The 17,500-nt window shown below is 39.7% G+C and overlaps 1 protein-coding gene and 1 long non-coding RNA gene across 2 annotated transcripts in view; one reads left to right on the top strand and one right to left on the bottom strand.

Moving 5' to 3' along the window:
* LOC138978928 (uncharacterized) overlaps window positions 1-5,287 on the top strand; it is a 6,709-nt gene extending 1,422 nt beyond the window's left edge. The window contains exons 3-4 of the mRNA XM_070351740.1: window positions 4,247-4,348; window positions 5,012-5,287. Of these exons, the coding sequence (XP_070207841.1) occupies window positions 4,247-4,348; window positions 5,012-5,131 (222 nt within the window). The 3' untranslated portion in view covers window positions 5,132-5,287. The remainder of the gene's footprint in view (window positions 1-4,246; window positions 4,349-5,011) is intronic.
* On the bottom strand, window positions 1,446-3,670 carry LOC138978929 (uncharacterized). Its single transcript, XR_011459851.1, has 2 exons — window positions 2,678-3,670; window positions 1,446-2,390 (listed from the first exon to the last, which is right to left on the bottom strand). It is a non-coding gene; the product is annotated as an uncharacterized lncRNA (long non-coding RNA).
* Window positions 5,288-17,500: the final 12,213 nt, after the last annotated feature.

The following is a 17,500-nucleotide window of genomic DNA, read 5'->3' as shown; positions in this document are numbered from 1 at the left end:
GACTCAGCGTGTGACCTGTACGTAAACAAAATCAGCCCAAACATAATGTATTACATCTGTGTGTTTATGCAATGTGTCACGTGATAGGACAGATCAAGTCCTATGCTTTCCACTGCCCCAAGCACCATGCTAAAGACGCAACAAATGTTTATTCTTTTGTTAAATTATTTCATTATTTTAGGAAAATGTCGCTGTAATTTCGTTGAATTGATTTACTCTTGAATTACAGAAAGACTTGCTCACCATACAGATAACACTGATGTTAATATTGATATTTGCCCATGTATATACCAGACTGGGTGGCCAAGTGGTAACGCACATCTGCCGTGTAAAGGCAGAAGGAAGCAAGTCCATGAAACATAGTTTCGAGAAAATCGACATTTTCTGTTTGCATCACTATTTTGGAATGAAAAGCTTTAAGTAATTTTTCTGTTTGCTGATAACATGTAGGGCATTATTGTGCGTTTCTGCTATGAATATTAAAACCCTCTTTTGATTCATCACTTAGAAATATTGATTTTTGTGGACTTACTGCCTTTTGCCGAATTAATTCCCTAAACTCATTCACTCAAAAATAATGGTAAAAGGCAGTAAGAGGACATACTGCTTTCTGCCAAATTATATCCCGACTTAAATCTTATTTTTAAAAAATGGCAAAAAGCAGCATTGGACTTACTGCTTTCTGCCATATTATATCCTGGTCGATATATCTGGCTGAGAAAAGGGCATAGAGCAGCAAGTGGACTTACTGCTTTCTGCTAATTTATTATCTCCGAAAATTGAAAGTAAAAGAAAATACACGCAACACTGCTTTTGGAACTTTTTTTCAAATGTGACTTTACGTCCAGTGATTTCGTGAATTTCTGAATGCACAAACAACTTCCTTGGTGAACAATTTGTATTTTCTTTTGTGATTAACTGAGACAAATGTTCCCGTTTTCTTAAATTTCAACACATGCTCAAGTTAGTCTTTGTCTTGGTTCCTCGTTTTGCTTATCATTCTGTGGTCGCTCACTCATGATTAACTTTATTGTTAATCCGTTCTTGTGTCACTGATATCGTTTAAAAAGATCATTATTTTTAATACAAGTCTTGATACTCTCTTTTGATATTCACAAGAGAAATATTGACTTGAACGCAAGTCTTTTAACATTAAAATAAAAATCTAAGAACACGTTTACACACACACGCTTTTTATCTTGCTGCTTGTCTGTAACACACACACACACACACACACACACACACACACACACACACACACACACACACACACGGCACACACACACACACACACACACCGCGGCACACACACAAACACCGTGGCACACACACACACACACCACACACACACACACTGAAACACACACACACACACACACACCTTTTCTTTCCTTCTCACTGTCTTTCTCGCTTTTGTTTTCTAATAAGAATTAGAATCCAGGATCTGACAATAAGACGTTTTATTTATTGAGTTTGACTAACGATTTCCAAAGGACACAAAATTAAAGCAACAACATGACAAAAATAACTAGTGTGTCAAGCCGCCATTATACCAGAATTAAGAATAGGTCATCGTGCAGTCTTGATTTCCAAAGTACACAAAATTAAAGCAACAGCATGACAAAAAGAACTGGTTTGACAAGCCGCCATTATACCAGAATTAACAATAGATAATCGTGCAGTCTTGATTTCCAAAGGACACAAAATTAAAGCAACAGCGTGACAAAAAGAAATGGTTTGACAAACCGCCATTATACCAGAGTTAACAATATTATCGTGCAGTGTTGACTTTCAGCTGAAGTGTTCCCCTTTTGAACAAAATTTGTTTGATTAGTCTTGAAAACTGTGTGATGAACTATATAACCATTTGTAGTTGTACACCATGCGCGCTACATTTGCTTGTAGAATTACATAGTAATTCACACACTGTCCACAAACATTGTAGTTGAGTGTTCAACTAGCAAAACCACAAACCTGCAAACTATGATGTAGTATATTCATTTATCACCCTATCTACCACAGTTACAGTCTACAACCCTTCTAAAACTATTCACCGACATTCTGCCATCCGACTGATGACAATTATCAACTACAGCGATTAACTGGATGTAGATTTTATTCCATGAGCCTGTTTGGATAACTAACAAACAACATACAATCCCCCCACCTCCTCCCCCTCCTCGTCCCCACGTTCTGCATCTCTGCGCTCAGCATCTGTTATTGTCAAACTGAAAGTTGTCAGTATTACTCCTCTTCCTCTTCTTTGGCCCATAACCGTCGTATGTTGCTGGCATTTTCATTTGGGCAAGGTCCATATATTGTGGCCTCTTCTCCTGCAAGCCGAGGTGGTTGTATCTCGCAGTTGCAACCTGCCAGCAACGCTTACACATCTGTCAAATGAAAAAGGCAGCAAAAGTGAGACATTTTACTGACAAATCTCCTCCCCACCCTCCTTCACATCATCCTTTTCCTCTCCCGCGCACATCACCTCCCCCCCCCCCCCCCCATCCTCCGGGCTACTATAATGACAAACGATTACTGCTGCTGCTGATGATACTAATACTACTGCAACGAAAATGATGTAAAGATGTTGCTCGTTTTAAAATATACCTCTTCAGCCCGAGAAAAGAAAGGAATGAAAATGCACGCTATTTTTGGCTGTGTCAGTGAAACATACCTTATTTTGGGCCCTTGAACATAAAGGGGCAGTGGTGGCGAGTATCCCTCAGACTGACTGTGTGCTGCAGCTGTCGTCGCTGCTTGTCCCACTTCGAATCTCATTTCTGTCAAATACAATAGGACATAATACTTATTCCGATGGTTGGAAGCACAAAGAGACCGGAGAACAATCCTCCAGTATAATGTCATACTGTTCCAGATCTAACACGCTGTCAGTGCTCAAGACCACAAGTCACTCATTCTAGATCAAAACAACTATCTCTTTGTATTAGAAACATGCTAAATGCATCCATAAATATCATGATGAAAATAGCAGAAGTGAATAGTGAAGAAGTCACTGTAGAAGTAGCGTACAACAACAAAACTATAATAAATGGGCATTTGAACTATGGCATTTTACTTGCTAGCTCCGTAATGCAAGTGCACATTGGAATACCCAAATCAGTCAGAAAATCAGTGTTGTCGTTGTAAATTCCCATACACCTATTGAGAGAGAGTCATTTCAGACCGGAACGCAAAACTGCCAACAACAAAAATGAAACAAACAAACCAACTTACTGTTGCTTCGGATAGTTGAACACGTCGGCAGCAGCTCTCATCGCCATTTTCCCCGACAAAGGCCAGGGAAATAAGGATACAATAAGCTTAGTTCTGATTGGTTAACAGCAGTCAGGATTACAAAAGGGTGAACGCGATTGGCTAATGGACATAGAGCGCTAAACCATGCAAACTCGTTTTGAGGCTTGCAAGGAAGTAAGTCCAGTGCAAACCTGAAAACCAAAAGTCCCTGGACTTACTTCCATTTGCCGATTTTTATCCTTCGATTAATTTTTTTTAGTGGACTTACTTCTTCAAAAAGTCCATAAATATTGATCGCACATCTTAGAAATTTTGACACAAGATGCGCCTTTTTCTCCTCTGCATTATGATATAAAAATCTCATTTTTACCAAATTTGGACTTACTGCCTTCTGCCAATACACGGCAGACTTGCGCTCGGAAGCGAGAGGTTGCGTGTTCAGGCCTGGGTCAGGCCGCAATTTTCTCCCCCCTTTCCTAACCTAGGTGGTGGGTTCAAGTGCTAGTCTTTCGGATGAGACGAAAAACCGAGGTCCCTTCGTGTACACTACATTGGGGTGTGCACGATAATTAAAGATCCCACGATTGACAAAAGGGTCTTTCCTGGCAAAATTGTATAGGCATAGATAAAAATGTCGATCAAATACCCGTGGGACTTGGAATAAAGTAAAAAAAAAAAAAAAAAATCCATCTCGCACGGCATTAAGTCTCAGGAAACATGAATACACGCATGCAGGAAAAAATATATGGGTAGCGCCGTATGTATGGCAGCTCGCTTTCCCCGCGGAGAAAGCAGCCCGAATTTCCATGAGGGTAACCTCACTGGACTGTAAATCTTATCCAATCCAATCCAATCCAAACACGCGGTTAAAGGAAGGAACGTGGGATATAAACAAAATATTGTACTGCATGTGTGTGATATAACATCATTTTGTACTGCATGTGTGTGATATAACATCATATCGTACTGTATGTGTGCGATATTACAGGGGGACATGGTACACCGACTGAAAGACGAATGTTACGTCATGGCTTTGACGCAAGACCAGCAGGCCAACATCCACGCTCACGACTTTAACCTACAGATGCAGGTCGGTCAAACACCCGTTTGCCTTGTTTTGCCCAGTCGCTAAGAGAGAGAGAGAGAGAGAGAGAGAGAGAGAGAGAGAGAGAGAGAGAGAGAGAGAGAGAGAGAGAGAGAGAGAGAGAGAGAGAGAGAGAGAGAGAGAATACGAATACGAAAGTTTATTCAGTTTTAGGCCAGAGCCCCTTCTGAAGGGTATGCGTCCATATACAACATAATCATAGCAAATATTGTGTTTCATAAATGACCCAAATTTGTATACATCAAACAGTAATACATGTGTACATAGATCATGTCACAGTGATTAATCTTTTCATTTCCTGATAAATATATTGTGCTAATTTGGATATTTGACTGACATTTCCCGTAGACATAAGCAAAGTATATCGGTACATACATAGATGGTTATAATATTTTGGCTTTATCAATAATACTCTTAGGTCACGTAGTGCAGGACAGCAGAACATAAAATGTATTTCATTTTCTTCAGCCAATTTACACAGACGACACAACAAATCTTCCTCACTCCGTACACTATACCTACACCTGTGTACAGCAAGATCCGATACACCGAACCTGAATTTAGTCTGTGAGCTTTAAAAAAAATGATAAGAAGACACATCATTATTTTTTAACCCTAATTTCTGATTTGTTTTTCTCCAATCTTCAGCAACTGATGCGCGACCTTGGCATGAGCAGTAACAACACCGACCCCATGAACCCTGATGACGCTTCATACTTCGTTGCCCATCACTGCCACAACAGGCAGCTCTTTTCCATCACGCAGTAGATTCTGAAAGTTACACTGCTCCTCACCCCCACCCCCTCCCCCTCGCCCTTCCCCTTCGTCATAGACCCTGTAGATAAATCTATCGCGCCAGAAAGACAGTTGTGAAGAGAGGGCAAAGAGCAAAACTGTTGGAATAAAATAGTTATTCTTGTTTTTCACAGTGCGTTTTGTGTGACTGAATGTAGTCCAGTAGACTGGAATCTGGAGGGTGCCAAGGCAAGGATGTATGTGTGTGTGTGTGTGTGTGTGTGTGTGTAGGTGGTTTTACCGACAAATGGGGACGATTGTCACTGGAGAGCAGTCAAATGGGGACGCTTCCGACAAACGGGGACGTCCCCATTTGTCGGCCCGTGCGACCCCATTTGACTGGATTTGAGCAGATTGAGCGACCCCATTTGACTGCTTCCTAGCATCCCTGTGGACAAACGGACTGGATTTTCACACAGATTCATACACATATTTTAGCTCTGCACTTTTTGGTCTGCTCAACTAAACCATGTGATTTTTATCATGTGACTTCAAATGACTTTACAGTAACTGCTTTCATCAGAATTCAGTTTCTATTCAAATGCAGTTAAACTAAAACATTTATTTGAATTAAAAAAAAACAAAAGTTATTGCATTTAATATATTTTATTCAGAATATTTTGAAAGAGTTCTGATTATTTGATCACGGTTTTTTTTGTATTAAAACAAAAACAAACACAGAAACATATACATTCCTGTAAAAAAAAAATGATTACAATTATTTTGTTATGAGATTTATTTTAGGTTAATTCGAAGTGTTGTGTCTTTGTCATTTGTTGGTTTGTGCAGTGCAGTTGTTTTGTCAGTTATTCTTCTCTTCATTTGTTCTATCGTCTTTCTTCTTCTTTTTTGTGTGTGTATTTTTGTGTTTTTGTGCCTGAAGAAGACCCTTAGGTCGAAACGTCGCTGTTATTCGTTCCGTGTTCGTCATTTTAACGTGAGTACATTGCTTTTTGGTCTCTTTATTGTTCCCTCTCACGTCCAGTCGCCATTGTTTAATACATGTTTTAATGTGTTTTGTATAATCCGGAAGCAGGAGTTTAAAACCTATGTATTCTTCTTCTTCTGCGTTCGATGTTTAAAACCTATGTATATATTAAGGGAAAAGTCTGGGTTGTGGCACTCGATCACTAGGTGGGGCACTGCCCTTCGCTCCCTGTTACCCGAGTTCCAATCCTCGTGGTAAGGCGTCCGCCCCGTGATCGGGAGGTCGTGGGTTCGAACCCCGGCCGGGTCATACCTAAGACTTTAAAATTGGCAATCTAGTGGCTGCTCCGCCTGGCGTCTGGCATTATGGGGTTAGTGCTAGGACTGGTTGGTCAGGTGTCAGAATAATGTGACTGGGTGAGACATGAAGCCTGTGCTGCGACTTCTGTCTTGTGTGTGGCGCACGTTATATGTCAAAAGCAGCACCGCCCTGATATGGCCCTTCGTGGTCGGCTGGGCGTTAAGCAAACAAACAAACAAACCCGAGTGCCAACAACAATAGGATGAGCATCAGAAGCGAAGATAAAGAGGGAATTTTTTTCTCTGCGCGCGCGCCAGCAAGCAGGATGTCTCAGAACTGAAGCGGTAATAGTATGATCTAATTACAGGCGATGGGTTTATGGGTCACGTGATTATATATATGAAGTCTTCTATCGCGCGCGTATCTCCAGACTCGGACTCAAGGCGCAGGAATCTATTTATGCCGTGTGAGATGGAATTTTTTACACAATACATCATGCATTCACATCGACCAGCAGATCGCAGCCATTTCGGCGCATATCCTACTTTTCACGGCCTATTATTCCAAGTCACACGGGTATTTTGGTGGACATTGTTTTATCTATGCCTATACAATTTTGCCAGGAAAGACCCTTTTGTCAATCGTGGGATTTTTAACGTGCACACCCCTATGTAGTGTACACGAAGGGACCTCGGTTTTTCGTCTCATCCGAAAGACTAGCACTTGAACCCACCACCTAGGTTAGGAAAGGGGGGAGAAAATTGCTAACGCCCTGACCCAGGGTCGAACTCGCAACCTCTCGCTTCCGAGCGCAAGTGCGTTACCACTCGGCCACCCAGTCCACGTGATGTGGGGGCGGAGCCAAACATTGGTTGATACTTACTGTGTTGACATTAGTTCATTGGCCCCGCCCCAACATCATATGACTTACTAATCCATGGGCTATCATTGGTTCATGTTTTTGGCGCTAAACTATCTGACAGGTAAAGAACTATTTTGATGTGACACGTTATTACTTGGTGCAAATACGCGCAGTGTTTAAAACCACTTGGCGGACAGAACTGTGCATTCTCACAATTCGACACTTACTACATCCATAATAACCACACCGTTGATCAATCGCTGAGAAATGGCACAAATGACAGTTGGGGAAAACATTCAGAAGTTGGAATGATCTTACTGAACGGCTGGCAGACTTTTCCAGAAAGAACGATTTGGTGTACGTGGTCAAATACAGTCGTGCTGTTCAACTTGCGAACAAGAATTCAAAACAGCCCTTTCCAGACGAACTGAAGTATGCATACGCAAAACTTGTGTGCAAGTACTCAGGAAAAGGACGACTCACAGGCCGAGGTGCGAAGAGGAGCAATGGGTAAGCGGATTAATATTTAGTTGCTATACTTCTTATGCGTTCTTGTCACAGATAGTAACTCGTATGAATGTTTAATTTTAATATTTTTTTTTTTTTTTTTTTTAGGTTTACAATGTTTCAACATTCATTCCAGTATCGACTGACATTTTAACGAGTGCGGAAAGTCTGTCTGTCTGTCTGTCTGTCTGTCTGTCTGTCTGTCTGTCTGTCTCTCTCTCTCTCTCTCTCTCTCTCTCTCTCTCTCTCTCTCTCTCTGCGCGCACTTCTTCTTCTTCTTCTTTGTCGGACAGATTTTTCACACAAATGACCAGGAAACCAGATTACGTAAGCCGTGTCAGCTGTACCCTTTGTAAAAGTCAGCGTAGCTCGAGAACGGCATTGAAATATTTTCGGTGTTCTTTACCTTGCCCAAGAAGCAGAGCATAAGAGTATACGTCACACACTCGAGTCAAGGACGTCGTAAAATGGCCCTCGGTCAAGTTTTCACCGAGAACCATTTTATGATGTCCTTAACAATTATGTGTTAGTCGGCTTAGAATATGCGCGCAGGTTTCAAAGTTTTGATCCATTCGATTATCTCAACAGACATCCTTTGATTGTAAAGTTGAATGCGGGCACATGATGGTTGAAAATACTTAACTTGAAAGTTTCCCGCTGTGGTAGATTTTTATGGTGGTTGTCACACAGGCAGCGACGGCTTTACTGGTCGGACCCAGTTGTGCGTTACCTCGCTTTTGCCTTTAATGACTGACTGACTGGCTGACTTTGGGGATTAACGTCCTCTGAGGTAACTAGGATCTATTTGGGAACATTTACCGTGATACTGTAAGAGGAGCAAGAAAAGAAAAGAAAAATGATGATGATGATGATGATGATGATGATGATGATGATGATGATGATGATGATGATGATAGAAAGAGAGAAAGAAAGAGAATAGTGAGAGAGAGGGGAGAGAGAGAAAAAGAGAGAGGGGGAGAGAGAGGGAGAGAGGGAGAGAGAGAGAGGGGGAGAGAGAGAGAGAGGAGAGAGAGAGAGAGAGAGAGAGAGAGAGAGAGAGAGAGAGAGAGAGAGAGAGAGAGATATTTAGAACCGACTCCAGACGATGGGAAATGCTGTAAAGATACATTTGACGTAAAGCGAGTGACGCAATTTCACTAGATTTTTTCGAACTTTGATCATTTAGATTCCAAGTGAGCGGGTCGGCATTGCACACTCAGAGGATGGGCGGTGCTTTGCTATTCCGTGAAGCACCCACCGACAAAACTAGCTTTTCTGTACTTTTTTTTTTAGATAAAGAGAGTATTATCTCGCAGCATTTGAAGTGTCATTCTTTAGAATAAATCACGTTGGTATTGTTGATTTAAATTTGTACTTTGTCTTGTCAATGTTTTGCTTGATAAACAAAAAGGGTCCCTGCTTGAACGTTATAACATTTAGAGGGTCACCTAGAATCCGTCCTGATTGGTCAAAAAGCCATATGAGGCACTTAACTGGTACTAAAATAAAATAATGTGCTGACAAATTTAAGCTTCTTTTTTAATACAGTAACAGGATAGATTTCTCCCCCGAAAACTACAGAAAATTGGCCATTTTGACCTCCATAATGTAACATCTTACAAGTAAGTGTAGTTGGACCTGTCTTTAACGACAGTTTGAAACGAGTTGTTATCGCAATTAAAGAAAGCCGCCGTTGGCTACTCGGGTGGTGTCTTATCGCTTTCAAGAGTATGTCAAGAGGTGTGTATGGGGTGCGCTCAAGCGCAGAAGACAACGTGATTGCATTCGGCTAACTCAGAGCCGTCCCGCCCGCCTGGTACGTTTAGCAGTCGGTATAACGAGATGGTAGTGTATGAATTTTATTTATTGGTGATGTAGAGATAGTACAATGTCATTAAAAAAAAAAAATTCAAAACAAACATGAGTTTAAAGGTTGTGAAAGACAGGTTGTGAACGTTAGTTTGACCGAAACTGGCAGCCGCAAACACATAATAACAAACAATCAATATTATGATAGATTCTGGATAAATAATGTATTATAATGTGCATCTTGTAGGTGATTGTGCTTTTAATAATTTTCAGATTTGTTTTCCCTGTTAATGCTGATGCCACAGTACTAGTTGATTTTTATAGGGAGAAAATGGTTTTGTTTTAAAATGTTCATTATGTACATTGCTTTGTAATTTTGTTAACACATTAATTTTGTGAAACGCCCAGAACCATGTCAGGATTTGCAATACATAACAAAACTTTATTATTGTTTTATCTTTTTATATTTAGTCAAGTTTTGACTAAATATTTTAACATCGAGGGGGAATCGAAACGAGGGTCGTGGTGTATGTGCGTGTGTGCATGTGTGTGTGTGTGTGTGTAGAGCGATTCAGACTAAACTACTGGACCGATCTTTATGAAATTTGACATGAGAGTTCCTGGGTATGAAATCCCCGAACGTTTTTTTTCAATTTTTTTAAACGTCTTTGATGACGTCATATCCGGCTTTTTTTTAAAGTTGAGGCGGCACTGTCAAGGTCTCATTTCCCAACCAATTTGGTGAACATTTTGGTCAAGTAATCTTCGACGAAGGCCGGACTTTGGTATTGCATTTCAGCTTGGTGGCTTAAAAATTAATTAATGACTTTGGTCATTAAAAATCGGAAAATTGTAAAAAAAAATAAAAATGTATAAAACGATCCAAATTTACGTTCATCTTATTCTCCATCATTTGCTGATTCCAAAAACATATAAATATGTTATATTCGGATTAAAAACAAGCTCTGAAAAATAAATATATAAAAATTATTATCAAAATTAAATTGTCCAAATCAAATTAAAAATACTTTCATCTTATTCCTTGTCGGTTCCTGATTCCAAAAACATATAGATATGATATGTTTGGATTAAAAACACGCTCAGAAAGTTAAAACAAAGAGAGGTACAGAAAAGCGTGCTATCTTTCTTAGCGCAACTACTACCCCGCTCTTCTTGTCAATTTCACTGCCTTTGCCATGAGCGGTGGACTGACGATGCTACGAGTATACGGTCTTGCTGAAAAATGGCATTGCGTTTAGTTTCATTCTGTGAGTTCGACAGCTACTTGACTAAATATTGTATTTTCGCCTTACGCGACTTGTTTATGATTACTATTACCATTATCAGTATATAAGAGGGACCACGGTTATACCCAAACTGCAATTTAAACAAAATTAATGTTGAAGAAATCAAAAATACATCGAACACATTTCACGCTTTGATTTAACTTATGTTTCCAGCTCGTCACAGACACAGCCTAAGTGCGAAGGCCTGTCTTGAAGCAGAAACGCTTTTGGTGTTCTAGTCGCTTCACACTTTAAGTCAAGTGTCATTCAGTCCGTCTCTCACAATATCACACCTATCCGCGAAAATAGGCAATAGGCCATGATGGGCCATATGTCAGGGAACAGAAGTAGCTCGCTGACTGTCTGATTTTTTTCCCGAGATTTTATTACCTCTCTGGGCCATAAGATGTGGACTACCTTGGGATGGGACAATAAAGTAATGAGAGAGAAAAATCTAATATATTCCTTGACTTTGGGGTAGCGCGACTCTGTTGCAGCTAACTTTCATGTGGGAGAAATAGGCCCTGTCGGAGAACAGAAGTAGCTCGCTGAGTGTCTGATTTTTTCCGAGCTTTTATTACCTCTCTGGGCCATACGATGTGGACTACCTTGTGGTTTGTTTGTTGTTTGTTACGTGTAAGGATTACCCACATGACAAGCAAACAATACATAATTCGTTTGATCTTATCGAGGTTATCGTTCCGAATAAGTTGTTGTATATACTGTAAACATTCCACTTTTAAACACATTTTTAAAACACCTGTTGTGAACACTGAATGAATTACTCTTTTACAAAAATAACACATGAATAACACACACTAAATAATGTTTACCATTTGTGCTACTTTTACCAGTTGAATTAAACAAACTTCACCAACAAAGTATTGCGACAAATTACGCACCCGAATTAAGGCATTAATTCCCATGTCATTTTGTTCAATTTGTCTATGCTACTACCCGTAGTACATGTAGTATGTAGTCAAAATAGTCGGAAAGTTTCAAAGCAAACTAACAAGTCCTTGCTGACATACAGCGCTTTTTCGCATAATGCCCCTCGTAATTAACGCAAAAAACTCCCGTTTTTGACCGCACATACGATCGACACCTGCATCAGAAGGAATAGCATAGAACACAAAATATGCGAGCGTGTGAATCCGTGATTTGTAAAAATGTAAAACAATCGCCCAAATCACGTAAATGCGCCGGATATTTTCTTGTCATCTCCAAAGTCAAGGGATCTATTAAATGTTTTCAATAAGGAATCAGAAAGGCCATATACATTCCGCTCCGCGCATATCTATTAAAATCCTTCGGCAACAAATTATTGCGACAAATTACGCACCCAAATTAAGGCATTAATTCCTATGTCATTTCGTTCAATTTGTCTATGTACTACCCGTAGTAGCTTACATGTAGTATGTAGGCAAAATATTCGGAAAGTTTCAAAGCAAACTAACAAGTCCTTGCTGACATACAGCGCTTTTTGGCATAATGCCCTTAGTAATTGACGCAAAAACTCCTGTTTTTGATCGTAAATGCGATCGACACCTGCATCAGAAGGAATCCCGTCGCGATATAACCTTCGTGGTTGAAAACGACGTTAAACACCAAATAAAGAAAGAATCAGAAGGAATAGCATAGAAGACGTAATATGCGAGCGTGTTAACCCGTGATTCGTAAAAATGTAAAACAATCGCCCCGCGATTTACAAATCACGTAAATACGCCCGATATTTTCTTGTCATCTCCAAATTAAGTCAAGGGATCTATTAAATGTTTTGATTCTTATTTCATTACTTTTTTGTCCCATCGCTGGGATATTCGGGTCAATTCCCCCCAATGGAAGGCTAGCAGGAACAAAGTCGCGCTTCCTCCAAATCAGGGGATCTATCAGATGTTTTTATATTTAGTCAAGTTTTGACTAAATATTTTAACATCGAGGGGGAATCGAAACGAGGGTCGTAGTGTATGTGCGTGCGTGCGTGTGTGTGTGTGTGTGTGTGTGTGTGTGTGTGTGTGTGTGTGTGTGTGTGTGTGTGTGTGTGTAGAGCGATTCAGACTAAACTACTGGACCGATCTTTATGAAATTTGACATGAGAGTTCCTGGGTATGAAATCCCCGAACGTTGTTTTCATTTTTTTGATAAATGTCTTTGATGACGTCATATCCGGCTTTTCGTGAAAGTTGAGGCGGCACTGTCACGCCCTCATTTTTCAACCAAATTGGTTCAAATTTTGGTCAAGTAATCTTCGACGAAGCCCGGGGTTCGGTATTGCATTTCAGCTTGGTGGCTTAAAAATTAATTAATGACTTTGGTCATTAAAAATCGGAAAATTGTAAAAAAAAATAAAAATTTATAAAACGATCCAAATTTACGTTTATCTTATTCTCCATCATTTGCTGATTCCAAAAACATATAAATATGTTATATTCGGATTAAAAACAAGCTCTGAAAATTAAATATATAAAAATTATTATCAAAATTAAATTGTCCAAATCAATTTAAAAACACTTTCACCTTATTCCTTGTCGGTTCCTGATTCCAAAAACATATAGATATGATATGTTTGGATTAAAAACACGCTCAGAAAGTTAAAACAAAGAGAGGTACAGAAAAGCGTGCTATCCTTCTTAGCGCAACTACTACCCCGCTCTTCTTGTCAATTTCACTGCCTTTGCCATGAGCGGTGGACTGACGATGCTACGAGTATACGGTCTTGCTGAAAAATGGCATTGCGTTCAGTTTCATTCTGTGAGTTCGACAGCTACTTGACTAAATATTGTATATTCGCCTTACGCGACTTGTTTCTTCTTTACTTCATTGTCCAATCACTGGGAAATTCGGGGCGTTTCCTCCCTGTGGAAAGCTAGCAGCAACAGAGACACGCTACCTCAAAGTCAAGGGATATATTAGATTGTTGTTTTTCATTACTTTATTGTCTATTCGCTGGGAAATTCGGGTCGCTTCCTCCCAGTGAAAAGCTATCAGCAACCGAGTCGCACTACCCCAAAGTCAAGGGATATATTAGATTTTTTTTCTCTCATTACTTTATTGTCCCATCGCTGGGAAATTCGGGCGCTTCCTCGCAGAGAAAAGCTAGCAGCAACAAAGTCGCGATACCCCGAAGTCAAGGGATCTATAAGATGTTTTTGTCATTAATGTATTTTCCCGTCGCTGGGAAATTCGGGTCGCATTCTCCCAGAAGAAAGCTAGTAGCAACAGAGTTGCGCTACCCCAAAGTCAAGGGATCAATTAGATTTATTTAATTATTTTCATTATTTTATTGTCCCATCGCTCAAAAATTCGGATTTGTTTTCTTTATGCTAAAAATCGTAATATTTTATCTATCGAGTCCAAACCACCCCCACCACCCAGCGTGGACGGCTTCACTGTGTCACAATGTGGATGCAAAGAAAGACAAAAATATCTACTGAAAGAGCACACGCCGACGACGAGCAATATCTAGTAAAACTGCAGACGGGTCACCTGCAGACTCAGCCGTGTGTGTATGTGTGTGTGTGTGTAATCCAGCAGCGTGCTTACAACAACAACAACAACAACAAACACAAAAAACACCTAATAAAAAATGTTTAAAAAAACCCACAATAAATACCGGTTAAGCGATATGAAACAAATCAGTCAATCTGTCGCTCGAAACAAAAATATCAACACTAAAAACCAGCCATATATGACGTAATGTGAGTAGTTTTGACAGCATCGCTGATCACCTACCTTAATTCTGTTTTCACATATTAATGTTTAAAACAAACATAAACTTTGAAAATAATTCTCTGAGAATGTTAGGACAGTTCCACTCATCTTGAACTCAGGTCAAAAGGAGTTCAGGTCATTCTCTCCCTGACAGGATGCCTTGAGATTCCTTGTCTGGCAAGGAAACCGATTTGTGTGTGTGTGTGTGTGCATATTTAGAGTTTTTTGTAATGTATTATTGATATAAGCAGATTCGCGATCGTCGATAATGATTTTTCATGGTGTTTTGTCATTTTAAAATTACGAAGGAATTGAAATGTAAGACAGTTTCAAGCGAGCTATTTTTCGCGGCTGTATTTACTGTGCAAACAATTCTAAATATGACAAAAGTGTCACGTGATAATCAACCGTTTGGTTTCGGCGCTCACTGGAGCAGACGATTTTTTCTGTAACCAGTTGACAGAGATGAAACCATATATTACGGTCTCCTTCCGGCAGCAGTCCCAAAATTTCGACTTGTTTTGACCTTAGAACGATGTCTTTATCATAACTGTGAAGAACAGAACGGAGATCACTGTCGAAGTCGGCCAATCTGCAATCATTTTCGTCTCGCGAACACTGATCTCAAATTTAGATCAGTGCTCGCGAAAAACATATGGGAGATAACTCTGTATTCTTTTTTATATTTAGTCAAGTTTTGTTTTTATATAGATTCGCGTAGGACTGTAGCGTCCGGTCAGAGAGACAACTGGCAATAGCCGTGGAGCGATGCTTATCAGAATGAGTTCCACTGAGTCCATCATAATCAAATATAGTGCCGAAAAATTAAAGCTTCTTTTTTTAATACAATAACAGGATAGATTGTTCAAAAAAAAACTACAGAAAATTGGCCATTTTGACCTCCATAATGTAACATCTTAAAAGTAAGTGTAGTTGGACCTGTCTTTAACGACAGTTTGAAACTGTCTACCCGAGTTGTTATCGCAATTAAAGAAAGCCGCCGTTGGCTACTCGGGTGGTGTCTTATCGCTTTCAAGAGTATGTCAAGAGTATGTCAAGAGGTGTGTATGGGGTGCACTCAAGCGCAGAAGACAACGTGATTGCATTCGGCTAACTGAGAGCCGTCCCGTCCGTCTGATACGTTTAGCAGTCGGTATAGCGAGATGGTAGTGTATGAATGTTATGTATTGGTGATGTAGAGATAGTACAATGTAATTAAAAAAAATAAATTTAAAACAAACATGATTTTAAAGGTTGTGAAAGACAGGTTGTGAACGTTAGTTTGGGCCGAAACTGGCAGCCGCAGTCCGTTTAGACATGTGATCGCAGTTGACAAGTAAGCAATATCTTAAAACATGTCGCGTAGACGAAATTAATACATTCAGTCAACCCTTCGAACTCACATTATGAAAGACAATACGAAGACAAAACTCAATACCTGTGTCGATTTCATACCTGACGGCGACCGCTATCGCGTTCACGCCACAGAAAGCCAGTATAGCGCAGTAGTGTAAAGCGCTTCTTATGAAATTGTGCTTTTTCTATTGTATATTAATTTTTTTTCGAGCTTGTTTTAATCCAAACAGGACATTAAACGTTGTATGTATTTTTGACCAAAATAGGACATTTTACACAGATCGAAACAGTCAGTGTTCCTCCGAGACCGCGCTAGCGGTCGAGGTGAACGACTGTCGAGATATGTGTAAATTGTCATATTTTGGTAAAAAAAAATACAAATAAAATGTATGTATCTGGGTAGAATTTCTTGTAGTTTTTATGATTGAACGCACACAAACATGCACTATTTTGTAGTCTCGGCTGGCCGCCTAAACAGACGTTTTGTCGGCCTCTGACGTCACATAGCTCAAAGAAGGGAAATCCAGTGTTCAATCGATACACATAGATTTGTTTATGGAATCAGAAAATGATCAAGAATAAGATTACATCTTTTTGGATCGATTCATCACATTTTATTTTTAAATACAATTTTCTGACTTTTAATGGCCAAACTCAAAAATTAATTTGCAAGCTTTAATCCTGAAATGCAATCCTGTTGTCCGGATTTTGTCGAAAGTTACTTTTACAGAATTTTAATCAAATGAATCCAAATATGAGGGTGTGACAGTGCCACCAAAACTTGTACAAAATGCCAGATATTACGTCATCAAAGAAACGTATCCTCCAGTAGTCCAGTAGTTTTCTCTGAATGGCTCTACACATACATACACACAGACCCACAGACCCACAGACACGTACTACGTAGGCCCTACACCACAACCCTAGTCACGATTCCCCATCTAAGTTAAAACATTTAGTCAAAACTTTACAATATGTTAAAAAATATATATATATATATATATTTCGTGTGGTCGTTATAGACAAAGTGGTGGACAAGCTTTCATTGGACAGGTTTGATTGCACGATCGGACTAAAGATTCAAACACACCGATTGGCTTCAAGGGAGCCCGGGTAGCTCAGGTTGTGGACTTGTGATCCTAGGGTCGCGGGTTCGAATCTCGGCCGGGGCCCAGATATGTCATAATGATATACTACAACAACAAAAGTTCATGGAAAGATAGAAACGCTTACTTGCGTTGCAACTTTCAAAACATTTAAGAGTAATTCGCAGTCGGCTGCAGGTCGAACATCATGGAAAATTACATATGAAAATCCGGACGAGGAAGTAAACTTTACCAAAACATTATTGCGAGAAATGTCGCGACAAAACTGCCGGTTGTTGTTATTTTTCTACCTCAAATGCACTCGACATCTGCATGAGTAGGAATAGCATAGAACACAAAATACGCATGCTAACTTAACAAGACAACATGTTCTAGGTAGATAATGTTTGACTTTCTTCTCTCATGTAAAGTTGTATATCATCTATATTGTTGTATCATAACAGAATTCAGACGTTCAAAACGATTTCTGAAACAGAA

This window comes from Littorina saxatilis, linkage group LG10, assembly GCF_037325665.1.
Source record: "Littorina saxatilis isolate snail1 linkage group LG10, US_GU_Lsax_2.0, whole genome shotgun sequence".
Classification (NCBI taxonomy): domain Eukaryota; kingdom Metazoa; phylum Mollusca; class Gastropoda; order Littorinimorpha; family Littorinidae; genus Littorina; species Littorina saxatilis.
The sequence above is the reverse complement of the archived record's forward strand: the minus strand, read 5'-3'. Positions and strand labels throughout refer to the sequence as shown.